Here is a 14,733-nt window from a genome sequence, read left to right as displayed (position 1 = left end):
AATAAAACACACTCTTGCTCTGTTGAATACACTCAGGGGTTTGCAGCCACAGCCTTACTTGGTCTGGTATTGACAAGTGGCACACGGTGGCTAATGTTAGCTCCTGTTTAGATATATAATTGCTGTGTAACTGTTATTATTAAGTCAGTTTGATGACTTATGGACTCTTCTCTACTACTCGTCTTACACTTTTATATAATATAACTTTGAGGCACAGGACATATGGTCACATATTCATGGAAAGAGCACATAAAGACTGATGGAGCTACATGCCTTTGAAGACAAATCTCTGACCTCGAAAACGCTCACCACAGAGAGATGTATTATCTTTGCTTGTGTGTTCCATTTCATTGGTACAAATGGTCTCATAAGTCCTGTACTACAAACTATTGTCTGCCAGTGTGGGTCTCATAAATGACTACCACTATCCACTTTCAAATACACATGAATCAGATAGTACTATGCCTTTAAATAGTAGATCATTACATCTAAATCCCCTTATCCGGCTCTCGTGCCTCAGATTGCTGTGACCTCAAAGTGGGCCTTTAAAAAGATCGGAATGATCTGGCCAATCAGAGCCGAGAGTCCTAACTACCAGCAAGACTCATGCGGGTATGGTGCTGGTGGGGGGAATTTTATTCCAATCAGGCCTCAGATGTCCTGATTTCTCGCAATACCTCTCTTCTCCGCTCTGCATACCCTAAAGCAGCACAACCCTGAAACTTAATAAACCAACAAGCTAGCTCCGTTTGCGCCCAGAGACCTGCAGAAGTGGAGCAGCCCCTAACTAGCAAATGGGGTCGTATTCCCCACTGAGAGCTGGGAGTGGAGAAACCTCATTTAGCTGTAGCCCGCAGACTCTCCCCTTCTACCAAGCTGTAACACCAGACAGGGGCAGACTGAGCTGCTGGAAGAGAAAGCCTCATTGGCTATCAAGTTGTTGATCAGGGCGAATACAGTTGACATATATGTACAATGTGTACAACAACCATAACATAGCAAGATCTCTATCCCTGTAATATCTGTAATTGCATTGGGACCATTGTGGGCAATTACGTGGCTTTAATCACTGCATCACTGAGCAGAACTGCTTTACTGCAATATTGTTTTTTTTAAGTAAGTTTGGCATTGAAATGATTAAGTACCTTAATTTGCCAAGTATTTAATTTGATGGCCAAAATATTTAATTCCTGCATCTTATGCATGAAACGGTGTTCAAGGTTTCCTTTTTGTTGCATAAAAGACCAAGATTGAACCTTCCAGCTCAGAATTAATTGACTTTCCAGATAAATAACAATCACAATATAGCATAATCTCCGCCTCAGCAGCTCCCAAAGGCCATTTTAGTTATCAGTAGGGTCAGAAATGAAGAATTTAGCTGTAAATGTGAACATATCAACATAAAAAGATAAATTCTGTATCTTATATATCTAATAATACATTTACTGTATACGTTTTGATTCCTCACCTGAGCTGTCAGCACTGACATAGGCCTCAGCAGACACTTTCAGGGACTGGAACAATGCCTCGTAATTGTCGAAGAAATGTTGCTTCTCCACAAATGACTGATGAAGACAGAATCAAATAGGAAAACTATTACCACAAGTGAGGAAGTGAGTCATAACATCATAAAGGTATAAAGCAATAACACTAGTAGTCGTACATTATGTACTGAAGCGGGAAATATCTTTAGCATCAAATATGTTTTATAACCACTTTCAAGATCTGCACAGAACCCTAAATATTCAATTAACATTACAGCACATCATGTACAGAGGGAATCAAAGCCTGAGCTTACAACATAGTGGTGGAGCATCAGTTCCACGGACTCTTGTCGGCCGTATTTTATGATCCAGGATTTGAGCTTGGACTCGGCTAGAGTGAGGAAGGCCTGCATGTGGTGTTTGTTCTCCAAGAATTCCATTCTAGACAAGTGGAGGCTCGAAGATGTAGAGACAAAGTTCATCCTAAAAAAAAAAGAGACAAAGTTTACAAAAGAGCTACAGCTTGACCCTCACATTCTGCTTCTCCTCTGAAAAGCAGAATGTGAAATCATGCAGGTGTCTTTATTACCTTTCAGCTATGTCTTGGAGCTGGTCTGGGGGTACAGAGACTCCATCAACACTTCTGTCTTTATGGATCTTCTGAAATACCCGCTGGTGACTTTCCAGGCTGTTCAACACGTCCTGCACAGTGTAGACATACAGTACATGAACACAGAAAAACAAACACATACTTGTAAAGACTGAACAAAATGTCCTGCGCCTAGTTGCTCTTTTCTACACTTGTTCCTCTCCTCTCCATGTCCCCAATGCTAACCTTGTGCTGCTCCAGAACCCTGTGGACAGCGGTGGCTGTCACGTCGTGTGCTTGATGGACGATGATTTCTTGTCGCAGGGCTCCTTCAGCCTCATGCAGCCACGCCCCCACCATATCCAGAGGAGCCGGCAGAGACCTGTCCAACTGCAGATGCCAGTCCAGGAGCTGACATGAGGAGCACAGTTGAGGAGACAAACAGAGAAACACTATGAGCAGATTGTGATTGTCAAACTCATTGCATGGCACAACAACAACAACAAAAATCCCCTAATAACCCCAATTAAAAACACATAACAGATTAAAAAGATTACAATGAAAACGGATTATCACACGCTGAAAATAAACATACTTCAAAACTAGTTTACATGGATTGGTTTTGCTTCAGTTTGTGTCTTAATTGAATTAAGCTAAATCATGAATAAGTGGGCGACAAAATGCCAACTTAACTTTCTAGCAAAAAAACAATGAACTATTAACATTTCCCAAGTCAGCTTAGTCTCTGACAGACTGTTGCCCTGGCACTAAATAACAAATGCAACCATGACGAGGTGTGTGCCTCCTGCTCCTCTCACCCTATTAGAGGCTCTTTCCCAGGCCTGTTTGACCAGAGCCTGATCCACAGTCAGCATCCCATCCTTCTGAGTGGACTGCAAAGCTCCCTCCACGTGCTTCCTCCTCATCTCCACCTGGACATGCAGACTCTTGAACAACTGAAAAGAAAGTGAAAGGGAAATCTGGTCATAATTTACAGCTCAAAATATATTTACGTTTACGGTATACAGTCATGAAAACACGTGAGCTCTCAGGGGTCAAACCGTCTTTCCATTGGTATCCAATCAGACCCTCATAAAGTCTGTGGCTAACTGCCTCTGAATGCTGTTTCTCTTTCTGACATCAATTTCTCAGTCCCGCCTGAATAATGTGCAAAAAAAAACAAAACGGGGGTATCCCACATGCTGCCGAATATGGAAAGTGTCCCGAGGCTTGGTGGAATAAGCCAGATTGACTGAAAATATGACGGCTGCCATCTGATCCCCACAGTGTAATGCCACTGATTAAGCTAATAATAGGAGCGTCTGCGCCCAGTGTGCCCAGTTTAAACAGTGCACACACACACACACACACACACACACACACACACACACACACACACACACACACACACACACACACACACACACACACACACACACACACACACACACACACACACACACACACACACACAAACCTGGTACTGTTGAGCGAGATTGCCCTCAGTCTCCTGAGCCTGTATTGCGTCTCTCTCCAGCTGGTTGAGCCACATTTTGAGCTCCCTCAGGCTCTTCCGCTGCTCTCTCTAGGAGGCCGGGATGAGTGAGGGGTGGTGGGGCGAACAACGGGTGGGGAAGATGGACATGGAAATTGGGAAGTGCAAAGAAATGAAATGAAAACCAAATAAAAAAAGAGAGCGAAAGCGTGTAAGAGAGAGGGTATAACAGAACGATGGAGTGAAAAAGGGATGTTAATGTTAAAGTAAATGTTTGAGGGATTGATGAAAGGAAGAGAGTGAAAGAGAGGATATGTATTGTTAAACATGTTCTCTTAATCCTCTGCATCTCCCTGTAGGACAAAATGTCAAAAGTCTACAGCTGCCAAAAACACTCAGCTTAAACAGGGTACTTTGTCTGAGACCCCCTACTAACATTTCACAGGATTGTAAGTAACCATGACGATAATACTACGCTGCTCAAAAGCTTGTGAGATTCTCTTTTCAGTTTGAGAGATTTCCCTTTCAGACTTCGTCTCCTGCAAGGATATCAAACTTTATTCTTAATGACAGTTTTAAAATAAATTAGGATAATTCTTGTATCTGGTAAATTGTACTCGACTTCTGAAAATCATTTCACAACCAGTGTTTCAGCTGCTATTCATTTTATAAAATAACACTTTTGTTGTTTTTCATGTGAAAACACGAGGGCCAATTGACCTTCATTCAATGAAAGAGACAAACATTAGCGAGAACTGTCAACAAAGAACAAAGCGGGTGTTAAACAACGACAACCACCAAAAGCCTAATCAGTGTTGTCAGACAACAAAACACAGCGCAACACAGGAAGTGAGTGGTTAGCGCGGCTTTAAAGCACATCACTGTTCCTGCCACTGTTAACCTTAAAAACAGGCAACCTCTATTCACAAGCTTTCCATCAACTACACTGTATCAGTGCACACTGCCAATGCCAGAGGCTTTCATTGTCATGCTAATGGAAACCAGGAGCCATAGCGGGAGGTAACGTTAATAAATGGTAATATCACGTCTTATTATACTGGACTTCCTTTTGTTATCATGGCTCGGAAACCCCGCGGCAGGAATATCACATCAGGTAAGATATTAGCATATAGGCTCTGTTTTGACGTGGGAAAACAATGTTTAATCTCATCCGTACGCTGTACAGTAGGCAGTGATACTGTAATCCAATAGTAGAGCCAGATAAATAAGCATTAATCACATTTTTATGGAAACCATGAATGTGCATGGGGGCTAATTGCATTGAGCTGTAGAAAATGATGGAAAACCCTGCCCCCTGGGACCTTTAAGTTACTCTATAACCTACCTGCAACATTTCCTCTATATCGTCAGGAGCAAGACCCTGCTGTAGGACAGAGGCCAGCACAAAAACCACAGGAAAACAGTCACCACACAAAAACAAGGAGACATACGAAGAGATGTGCAACAAGGAAAGACATAAAATATGCACATGACAAGTGAAACTACTGCTTGTTTTAACCTACTGTACATAGCAGAAAGGTGGTGGTTACAGCATTTTAGAAAGTATTAGGTCATTATATAATAAGGAAATTCACCCCCTGAGTTTTACTGAACTTTAATGAAAGAAGCCTCATCCACATTTAGGGATGGGATATTATCGCAGTTTGTGATAAAACACACAAACAATGAGTTGATTGTGGTGAATTTCCCTTATCTGGATAATCTTGAACATGCTGTCAAGCTCACTATCATGGTAGAACAATAGAAAATAGAGCCTGATATTAAAAATACAGGAATGATCATGTAAGAAAGAATAATAAGTAATAAGTATATTGGGATAATATTGTGATTTCTTTTTGTCCAGAATAATTGTGACATGAAATGTTCATATCGTCCCATGCCTACCCATCTTGCACTTACATAGATTAAAACAAGCATTAAACAGTATTAGGAAAGACACAGCTGTGCACACAACACTAACTAAACAAAGACAAAATGCCATCTATGTAAATGTCTTGGCTGAAGTTTCAAACACTAACTGTGACATCTGAAGAGAAAGACAAAACACACAGGATGCAGAATGAGAGCAGAGAATGAAGAGCGTATCCAGACTGAGATAAATCTGACAGCTGGTTACCTCTTCGTCTGGCTGTTCGTCTGCGACGCTCTGCTTTCGGTCAGGATGATGCTTCAGGAACTGAGCTACGTATGTCATAATGGATTTCTCATCCGGTTTGTCTACATCGACATCTAAGGAGGGAAATCAAATGAATGTAATCAGAAGTCGTATCAAGTTAAGGTCAGCTGATAATTCTCCCACAGTTTCACTTAAAAGAGGAAAATAACTGGAATTGATAAGAATATGTTTGACTGACATCTATTCAGAAACAAACAACCATGAGAACAACCTTCAGCATTTCAGATCAGCGACCAAGTTTTGCTCGGAGGTTTCCTCCATGCTGAATCTCACGGCCTAATGGACCTTAATTACATTGATGTCAAGCTTGATTTGTCAGAGTTCATTCTGAAGGGCAGGCGTGAAGGGGCACAGCTGGTGTTTGGAAGTGACACTGAGGTGCACATCTGATGCTGTGATAGATGTATTGCATTTCAGTATTCTGGGGGGGGAAAAAGTCTATATGATGGAAAGCTACAGATGTAAGGTAAGTAATGTCTAACACAAATGTTGCATGTTTTACTATTAAAGATAATTTAGCCAAGAGAAAAAGAAAAGATAATACAGAGGCAAATGACTTTAGAATTCATTTGATTCCATGATGTTATAAATATGTTTTTCAGTTCAGCTTTCATCAACTTAATGACAAAGTCTTTATGAAATGCAGTAGAAAAAGTAATTTACCCTCTGGGTCCAGAAGTTGTGGAACGCCCAGCTCGGTCTCAGCCAATAAGAAAGCTTCCTGCAGATTTTCTCGGTTGGGCCTCCTCCATACACGCTCTAGGTCAACTAGATTGGGCCGGAGGGCATTGATAACGGCAAAGAATGCTAACCCTGTGCGCCAACTGGGGCCAAAGTCCTTCACCTCAATGCCAAGACGTCTAGAAAAAACAGAGCATCACAACATCAACGCAGATGGTTTCACTGATAATGGTCTGGTGCATATGGCATATTGTATTTTGAAGGTAAGACACTTAACTAAGGGAGGCTACATACTTGGTGGCTGTCTGCTGGACCCATCTTAGTAGGGCCTTTCTGGCTCCGCCCTGCATAGGTGGGAGGGGTTTTCTTTTGACGGGTGGGCTGGTAGTGTCAGTGCTGCTGGTGGAGCTGTCCAGTGAAGAAGTGCTGCTGGACAAAGCCTGAAGTGCTGGCAGGCTAAAGGTTAACTCCTCAATCTGACAAGAACAGGAAACCGGGAAATAAATCTGGCCACTATATCTACACATTTACTCCAGAACTATCTTTTATTCTTTGTTTATTCCTTATAATTCCTGCCTGAGGAGCACGGTGCCTGATCATTAGGATTACTAGTACTGAACAACTGACTTTTGTGTTTGGTTTGTGCAAGTCATGCAGCTGACGTCCTTCAATGATACACAGCACTTATAAACATGCAAACGTGTCATCAAGTGGCTCCTAATTTGCTTTATTATTGGATTTTAAGGATATATTCTTTAACTGTGATTGTACAGAATTTCAATTCAGTTGACAAATGATAACATATTTAACAGCCCAGAGCCTGATGATATCATCCAAGTGTGGGAGAAAACAAAACAAAACACATGTATAACTTGGGACAACAATCACAAAATGTATTATTAGACTCCAGCCTAGCCAGCTGCTCAAAGATTTATTCCTGTCCACACATAATCTACTTCTCAGTTTCTCCTCTCGACTGCCAGCAAACTGGGGCTGCTCACAACTCACATAAACATCAGTGCAAAGTGAAATACATCAAAATGTCAGTAAGTGAATAAGTTCATTTTCCATTGATGTATATGTCCTTTTATTTAATATCCTTCTGTTTGCTGGAACAGCAGACGTTTCTGTGCTGAAGTTGCTTCGAGACTGTAGCGTTGTGATTAAGTTCTTGTTGATCTGTGATGTCTGAAATGCCTGAGATAGCAACTGCTCGTGTTCAGTGGAGATGCTTTAGAAGAGTTATTTTCCCATCTTAAATTTCTTCATAGTTCAAATTGCTTCGCTTTCTGCGAGATAGAAAAGGATTTCAAGCAGCCTGTTTTCTGAATAAGTACTGCCAGTTTGCAACACGAAACTGATTTAGGCTTTTGCACATTTCTTATTGGATGTAATATTGGCAGCCATGTCATTTAAAATTTGAAGTCCTAGTGATTTGATTTAGACATTCACGTCACGAAACTTAGTTACCACCAAATTTCTTCTCCTTGTTTTGTCTCATTCTTTCATTTTAAAAATGTAATATCCTGAATTATGTGTGTATGTAACTGCATGTGTGGAAATGAACTAAAGGCAATGTTACCTGGAAATAGAGGATGATGGTCCACATCAACCCCAATACAATTGACGGCCGTCCATCAACAATGTCTGTGGAGTTGATGTTCACAAGCTTGATCTGAAAATACAATATTTCATATTTCAATATCTCAAAACAGGACAATCAATCAATCAAATCCAGTTTATCCGCTTATATTTCCCTATAAACTCATAGAGATGCATTAAATACACACAATTTTCCTCAATCTGGTATCTCGTACATATGTTTACAAGAAATTAATGAAGAATACACAGTATGAGAATAATCTTCAACACTGAATGCAGATAATCTTGACTCAATCTATTCCATGTCCTGAACAAACCAGAGCAGTAACGTTATGAATACTGACCGGAGATCCTCTGTAGGCAGACTGGAGGGCAGATAAGAAAAGAGGAAGACAGAGAAACAGAGCAAGAGAGCATTTAGATGTGTTTGATTGAAGGAGGACGCCTCATTGACCGTGAGATCGAACATACTGTAGCATCTCTGAGGTGAGATAACTTGAGTGGTTGGCTGAGAGGGGAGATCTATCACCACCACACAGGCAACAGGGATTATATCCAGCAGAGATGGACACGGAGAGAGTGGTAGAGAGACGTAGAGAGGTGCAAGAAAAGGGAGAAGGAGAGGGCTGTATCTACTGATATGATGAAATATTCTATAGTATCACACAGAGGGTTATATTACTGCAGCACGACAGGTCATCATGTGGTAATACAAGTCACTCCTTGTATGTGAACAAGCACGGAAGAAGAGATTGAGGGCAGGCGAGGGCAGCGTGGGGAAGCACGGGACAGTGGCCGATAAGAATACATGCAATACACGGTTTTATATTAGAAAACACAGCAGGACATTCCGGCAACTCCACACATCAGCGTGAAGTGGAATGGTTAATGGAAGTGTTTTATACGGTGGCCCTGAGAGCTCAACGCACTGCAAATCAGACACTACACGAGCAAATGAAGAAGCATCTTCACCAATTTCACAACACATACGGAGCATTTAGAAAAACCTCTTCACCAACTTATTTAGGGTTTATTTTAGAGGAACGGGAAGATGCAATATACATAGACAAACTGAAAACAGCTATCCGATGCAAGTATCAGTGTGTTTATGGAGGATGATGCTTTGCAACACCCGTCCCTAGAAGGGCTTTTATGAAATGAAGAGATTAAGAACGGTGAGGTAAACTGATTACATTGAGATACAATAAAGCGCTCATTAAAAACTCATTTAAAATCAGTACAGGTTTGTTGAAGTGGTGAAGTTTGCAGCAAATTTCAGGTGATCAGCAAGTTCCAGGACTTTGTTCCTTTCACAGAAAAAGCTGTCAGAGCAAAATCTGTTTTGCACAGTAGAACGTTGCGATTAAAGCAGGCTCCGGTGGATCTGCTGCAGCTCTGTAATCTCTTGACAACACATTTTAAAAACATTTTCTCCAACGACACACAAAAACATGAATTTGACGACATGCAGCAGTATTTTCAAAAAGCACTGCAAATACAGAAACGCGATGCAAGAAGCTCACAACACCACGGAAACTGTTTCCATGGGACGCCAAAAATATCATTACGATGGCATGATTCAGATATATATATATATTTTATATGTTAACTTAAAGTTTAGGTCAAAAACATTGATGGATAGCCAACTTCTATAACTTCATAAACCACAAATTGCAACAACAACAAGGGCATGTGTCCGCAAATTGACATTTTTGTGTGTCTTCAAGTCGGCGAGGATGTTTCTAAATGCTGCGCACGTGTTGTCTAATTGCTGAAGATGTTTATTATTATTATTTGCTTGGGTTGTGGGTTTTCTTAATTAGTATGTTGAGCTCTTAGGGCCAACGTAGATTTATGTTATGCCCACGAACACCATCTTAAAAAAACACAGGTAAACTTACAGTAGCAGTTACATTGAAACCAACACTGTGTAGATAAACAGTGTAGTTGACATTATTCACAAGCATTTTGGATAATTAATAGTTTAAGTCATTTATAAAACTATAATGCCAACCATTTGCCGGTTTGAGCTTCTCAAAAGGAGCAGATTTGCTGCTCTTCTTTGATTTAGATCATTGTGAAGTGAATATATTTATGTTTTGAAGCATTAGTCAGACAAAACAAGCAATTTGAATGTTGGGATTTTTCACTATTTTATGACATTTTCTTTACAGTTTATTAGAATAATAAAAAATAAAGAAAATCCATCTATAATAATAGTTTCAGACGTTGACATTATAGGTATGGGTTTGAAACTCCCAGTTTATTTTACATGGTTTCAACAGTTTACAAATGTGATTGATCATATGATAAACATCATACTGACAATATACCGACACAAGAGAGGAACATACATCAGGCTTTAAAGCGTTTGGGCTCCAAAATCAAAATGTAAATATGGTCTAGAAATACATCAGATTTACACACTGAGCATATTTACATTTAATTTCCTACACACACAGATTTACGCAGTCACACACACACACACACACACACACACACACACACACACACACACACACACACACACACACACACACACACACACACACACACACACACCATCTCATCTCCAGACTGCAGATTAATAGTGTAGGATTTACGGTTTTAACCCTGTCACACTTGAGGAAGACAAATCAATGTCCCTGCAGACACCAGCTCATACTTATGGCTTTATTTATGCATATCCAAGGACGAGCTGGTTGAAGCTTTGAGAATGTATAACTAATCTCACGGAGGGGCAGTTGATACAGTTAGATGATTACATCCAAAACCACATTGAGCATTTTTGAATGTAATTCTCTCAATGAAGCTAAGAAAAGGAAAAAAAACTGGAGAGTACTAATATCATAAAGTGCTTGAGGTGTAGTGTGACTAGCAAGTATGATGGATCAGATTAAGTGATAGAATTAGTAAAGTAATAGTCCAATAATGACATTTGTATTGACTTTTTGAAAATATTTGAACAATGTCAGCCAGAATAAATCAAGATGTTTTTTCTTTCATTTATTTACTCAACAAAATCTTGAAAAGAAAGAGCGTATTGGTTTCGGGATAAATGAAGGATGTGGGAAGGTGGAAAGAGAAAGAGGCAGGGACGAAGGGAAACAGGTCACACAAGGTCAGGATTCAATGTTTGCACCCACAGGGCAACAGCTGAGCAGGGAGAGCAGCAGGAGGGGGGAAAACAGGGAAGAAGAAACAACATAAAAAGAGGCCCCTGAACTCTTACCTTCCTCCCCTCAAGGAAGTTGAGCGCTGTACCGATGTTGGCGACCCAGTGGATCCTCTTTAGCTTCTTGCCTGGCTCACATGGCTGGAAGGAAAAAGGAGAACAATGGAAATGGGAAATAGAGAAAACGGAGGGAAAGAAATATATAACAGCACAACTGCAAAAAAGATTAGTTAGATATAAGTATGAGAATCACGATGGGAGAGCACGGTCACTATTTCTGATTTTCTCATATATTATTTTTAACTGTATTTGTGTTTGCTGATAAAAATGAGAAAGACCAAGAGTTCCAATCAGAGCCGTGTTTGACTATAAACATTTGGATCAATAGGACATAGGCAGCTTAGACCTTAGGCAATATTGGCCAAGTTATCCTCAGGCTGTGTGTGCGTGTGTGTGCGTGTGTGTGCGTGTGTGTGCGTGTGTGTGCGCGCGTGTGTGAATGTCTTTGTCTGTGTTGTGAACACAGATCATAGTTCACAACACAGACAAAGACATTCACACACACGTGGAAATTAACACTTGTTAATCTGGGCTTTTCTATTCAATCCAAACATCCTAGTAAAAGCCGATCAATGAACATTTCCATGTTATTGTGGCTCAGTTCACATGCACTGCATTCAGTCGATAGTGTTTGTCCAATACACTTATAGCAACAGCACTGACGGTTATTATATAAAGAAAAACAACCACAAATCATTTAAAAAAATGACTGAATCCCTCTGTTCTTTAACCAATCTGATCCTTGTTGTATCAGTTCATGTTAAAATGTAATCCAGAGAGATCAGAGGATATGAACTGTTAGCCAAATCCCATGCTGTAGAAATGACCGTGAGACAAACCAGTTTTTGTCCAGAGAGGACTTCCAGCAGCGCCAGCAGCATCACGCCATCCTTGATGTCCTCAAACAGGTCTGTCACCACCAGAGGCGGGACACGCTACATGAGAAAACAAGCATACCCATGAGACTTTATTGTAAAAACGCTTTCAATCAATATGTTGAAACAAGCACACTAGAAATGATGTAATGCCCGGGGGAATGGGAGAAGCTTCGTTTTTTGACATTGTAAACTGAACGACAGTAAAACAAAATAAAAAAAGTATAAAATAAGCAAAAACAAGTTTTCAAGGAACAATTCTTATGGTGCGCAATAGAAATGTATAAAAAGGTGCCTGCTGCCTGAGCTTAATAAGTTAAATAAATTCATTCCTTACGTAAACATTGCGTGCCATAAACCCAAACAAAGGTTTCTCAGTTTTCTTGGAATGCTAAAATCTGGGAATTAAACCTTAATAGCTCTTGCTATGTACAGGAAACTATGAGGCAAGAAGTGTTTATCCGAACATTATCCTAAGTGGCACAGCGCATAAATAAACCAAAATACTATAAATATATTACATTGTAAGACGATAATTTCAACTTGTGAAACATGGATAAAGGAAATCCTCGTAAAAAATGTACTTGAAGGCGCGAAGGAGTTTTTGGCTGTGCCAAGTATTACTGACAGCTAGAGTCAGCCGTAAGCAGAGGCTCAGCAGGCTCTGAATGGGGTCTTCAAATCCTAAAATATGCTGATGATTTCAAACTGCATCCTTCTCATTGACTTCTTCCCTGACCTGACACAAGACTTCTAGACTCTGGGAAATCCACATATCTCTGTTTCTTGCTGGCGCCACATCAAGGATTTCTCTTAAAGCACAGTCACATGCTGGGGCTGAGGAGCGGTTTAGAGGGGGGGGGGGGAAGCGTTCAGACGAGCGAGCCATTCACAGGGAGATTAGCTAAAAGGGAGTGAAGGAGAAAGAGAGAAACGACGAAAGCAGAGATGCAGGAGTGTGTCTGTGTTCGCACGTGCAAGTGGAGTGTGTGTGTATGTGTGTGGTGAGAGAGAGAAATACACAACCCCCCAACGTCGTGGATCCGCGAGAGGGGTATAATTGAGTAGAAAGAGTGGCAGCGCGAAAAATGATAGAAGGCACAGAGAGAAGGGACCCTAACCTCACGTCTTTCAAAATTAATTAGCAAATACAGTAGCTCTTCTCGCTAATTCCTCTTCTAATGTCATTTCATGGCTTTGGATATTAGAATATCCAAAGTGATCACAAAGTGACAGAAGAAACACTTACAAAGACCCCTTCAAAGGGGATAGATTATACTATGAGCTAATTGAAGTTAAATTTACCTATTTGTTCAATATAATCCCAAAGCTAATGAGGAAATTTCTGACTAATTACAAAATAAGAAAGTAATATCCATTTCTTCTGCTCAGCCACATGAGCTAAAAAAATAAAAAATGAATCAAGGTCTTAATGAGCTAATTACATATGTGTGTGTCTGGGCCATAATTGATTGTGAGAAGAGGAGTTTCATGATGTGCGTCTGTCTGCGCTCTCATGTTATTCCCCTGGTGCACTTGACTCTGTGGATTCCAAAAGATCAACAGCATGAAACACGGAGGGAGGTTCAGAAACAAAGAGAAAACTGAAGGGTTTCATTTTGAATTGCAATACATCCAGTTTGAAGGAACAATTGACACCAGATGCCTATTGTCCCAATCATTTGAAGGAAAAGTCATTTGCAAACTTCTGAAAGGGCATTATTTGTACATAAAAGCAACAATTTGAATAACTTTAACTGTTAGAATCACAGTAAGTTACATTACACTATGGCAAAGTCCCACATAAATCTACGGCACAGGACGAAAATATCTTTAAAATACTTGTCGCTGTTAACAAGAACGCCATCACATGGAAACGGCTGCAGGCTAATGATGCAACAAGGGATGACTGGACTGCAATTGTCAAGAAATTGACCTTTAGCTTTTAGATATTAACCATATGGAAAATACTGGAAAAACTTGACTTTATTTATCTGCCTAGAAGATATCTGCATTCAACCATTGGGGGGGGGGCAACTTCCCATTTTGGCGCAATTCATTATTTTATGATGGAGGACAAAACAACAAATCTACAGCCACGCTAGCCGCTCTGTGAGGCTGTACTTGGGCACAGCAGTGCTACAAGCTAAATGCTAACGTCAGTGTGCTATCATGCTAACAATGATAATACTGACATGATGTTTAGCAGGTTTCACTACTAATGTTATTAGTTTTGCAATTATTGAGTGTTGTTGAATGTCTCTACCAAATGTTGTGCATCAAGGGAAACTAAGAGGCAACAATCATAATTGGCAGGTTGGAAATGTAAAAATGATGGAAGACATCTTTGCAGCTAAGTTGGCTGAGGCACATACCATACACCATGAGTTGGGTTTGAATTTAGTGTGCATGGAGTATGTCATCCACTCAATCCTCCTCTTGCCCCAGTAAAGAAAGAAGGGGGAGCAGGGAAATAAACACTGAAAGAGGAGCGAGGAGCTTTGCTTTACTGCTGCTGTAATCTCTAAGAACACTTGCTTCACTGATTACTGTATGGAAACGGTTTGCCTGGAAA

The 14,733-nt window shown here is 40.4% G+C and overlaps 1 protein-coding gene across 1 annotated transcript in view; it reads right to left on the bottom strand.

Moving 5' to 3' along the window:
• The window catches only part of syne1a (spectrin repeat containing, nuclear envelope 1a), a 113,515-nt gene extending 101,336 nt beyond the window's left edge, over positions 1 to 12,179 (bottom strand). Inside the window, 13 exon segments of the mRNA XM_029425845.1 lie at positions 1,469 to 1,565; positions 1,799 to 1,967; positions 2,074 to 2,186; positions 2,320 to 2,484; positions 2,892 to 3,029; positions 3,551 to 3,658; positions 5,706 to 5,818; positions 6,429 to 6,625; positions 6,741 to 6,922; positions 8,029 to 8,121; positions 8,393 to 8,413; positions 11,281 to 11,364; positions 12,123 to 12,179. Coding sequence (XP_029281705.1) covers positions 1,469 to 1,565; positions 1,799 to 1,967; positions 2,074 to 2,186; positions 2,320 to 2,484; positions 2,892 to 3,029; positions 3,551 to 3,658; positions 5,706 to 5,818; positions 6,429 to 6,625; positions 6,741 to 6,922; positions 8,029 to 8,121; positions 8,393 to 8,413; positions 11,281 to 11,364; positions 12,123 to 12,164 — 1,522 coding nt within the window. The 5' untranslated portion in view covers positions 12,165 to 12,179.
• Positions 12,180 to 14,733: the final 2,554 nt, after the last annotated feature.

This window comes from Cottoperca gobio, chromosome 24 (assembly GCF_900634415.1).
Source record: "Cottoperca gobio chromosome 24, fCotGob3.1, whole genome shotgun sequence".
Taxonomy (NCBI): domain Eukaryota; kingdom Metazoa; phylum Chordata; class Actinopteri; order Perciformes; family Bovichtidae; genus Cottoperca; species Cottoperca gobio.
This window is presented reverse-complemented; position numbering and strand designations above follow the sequence as displayed.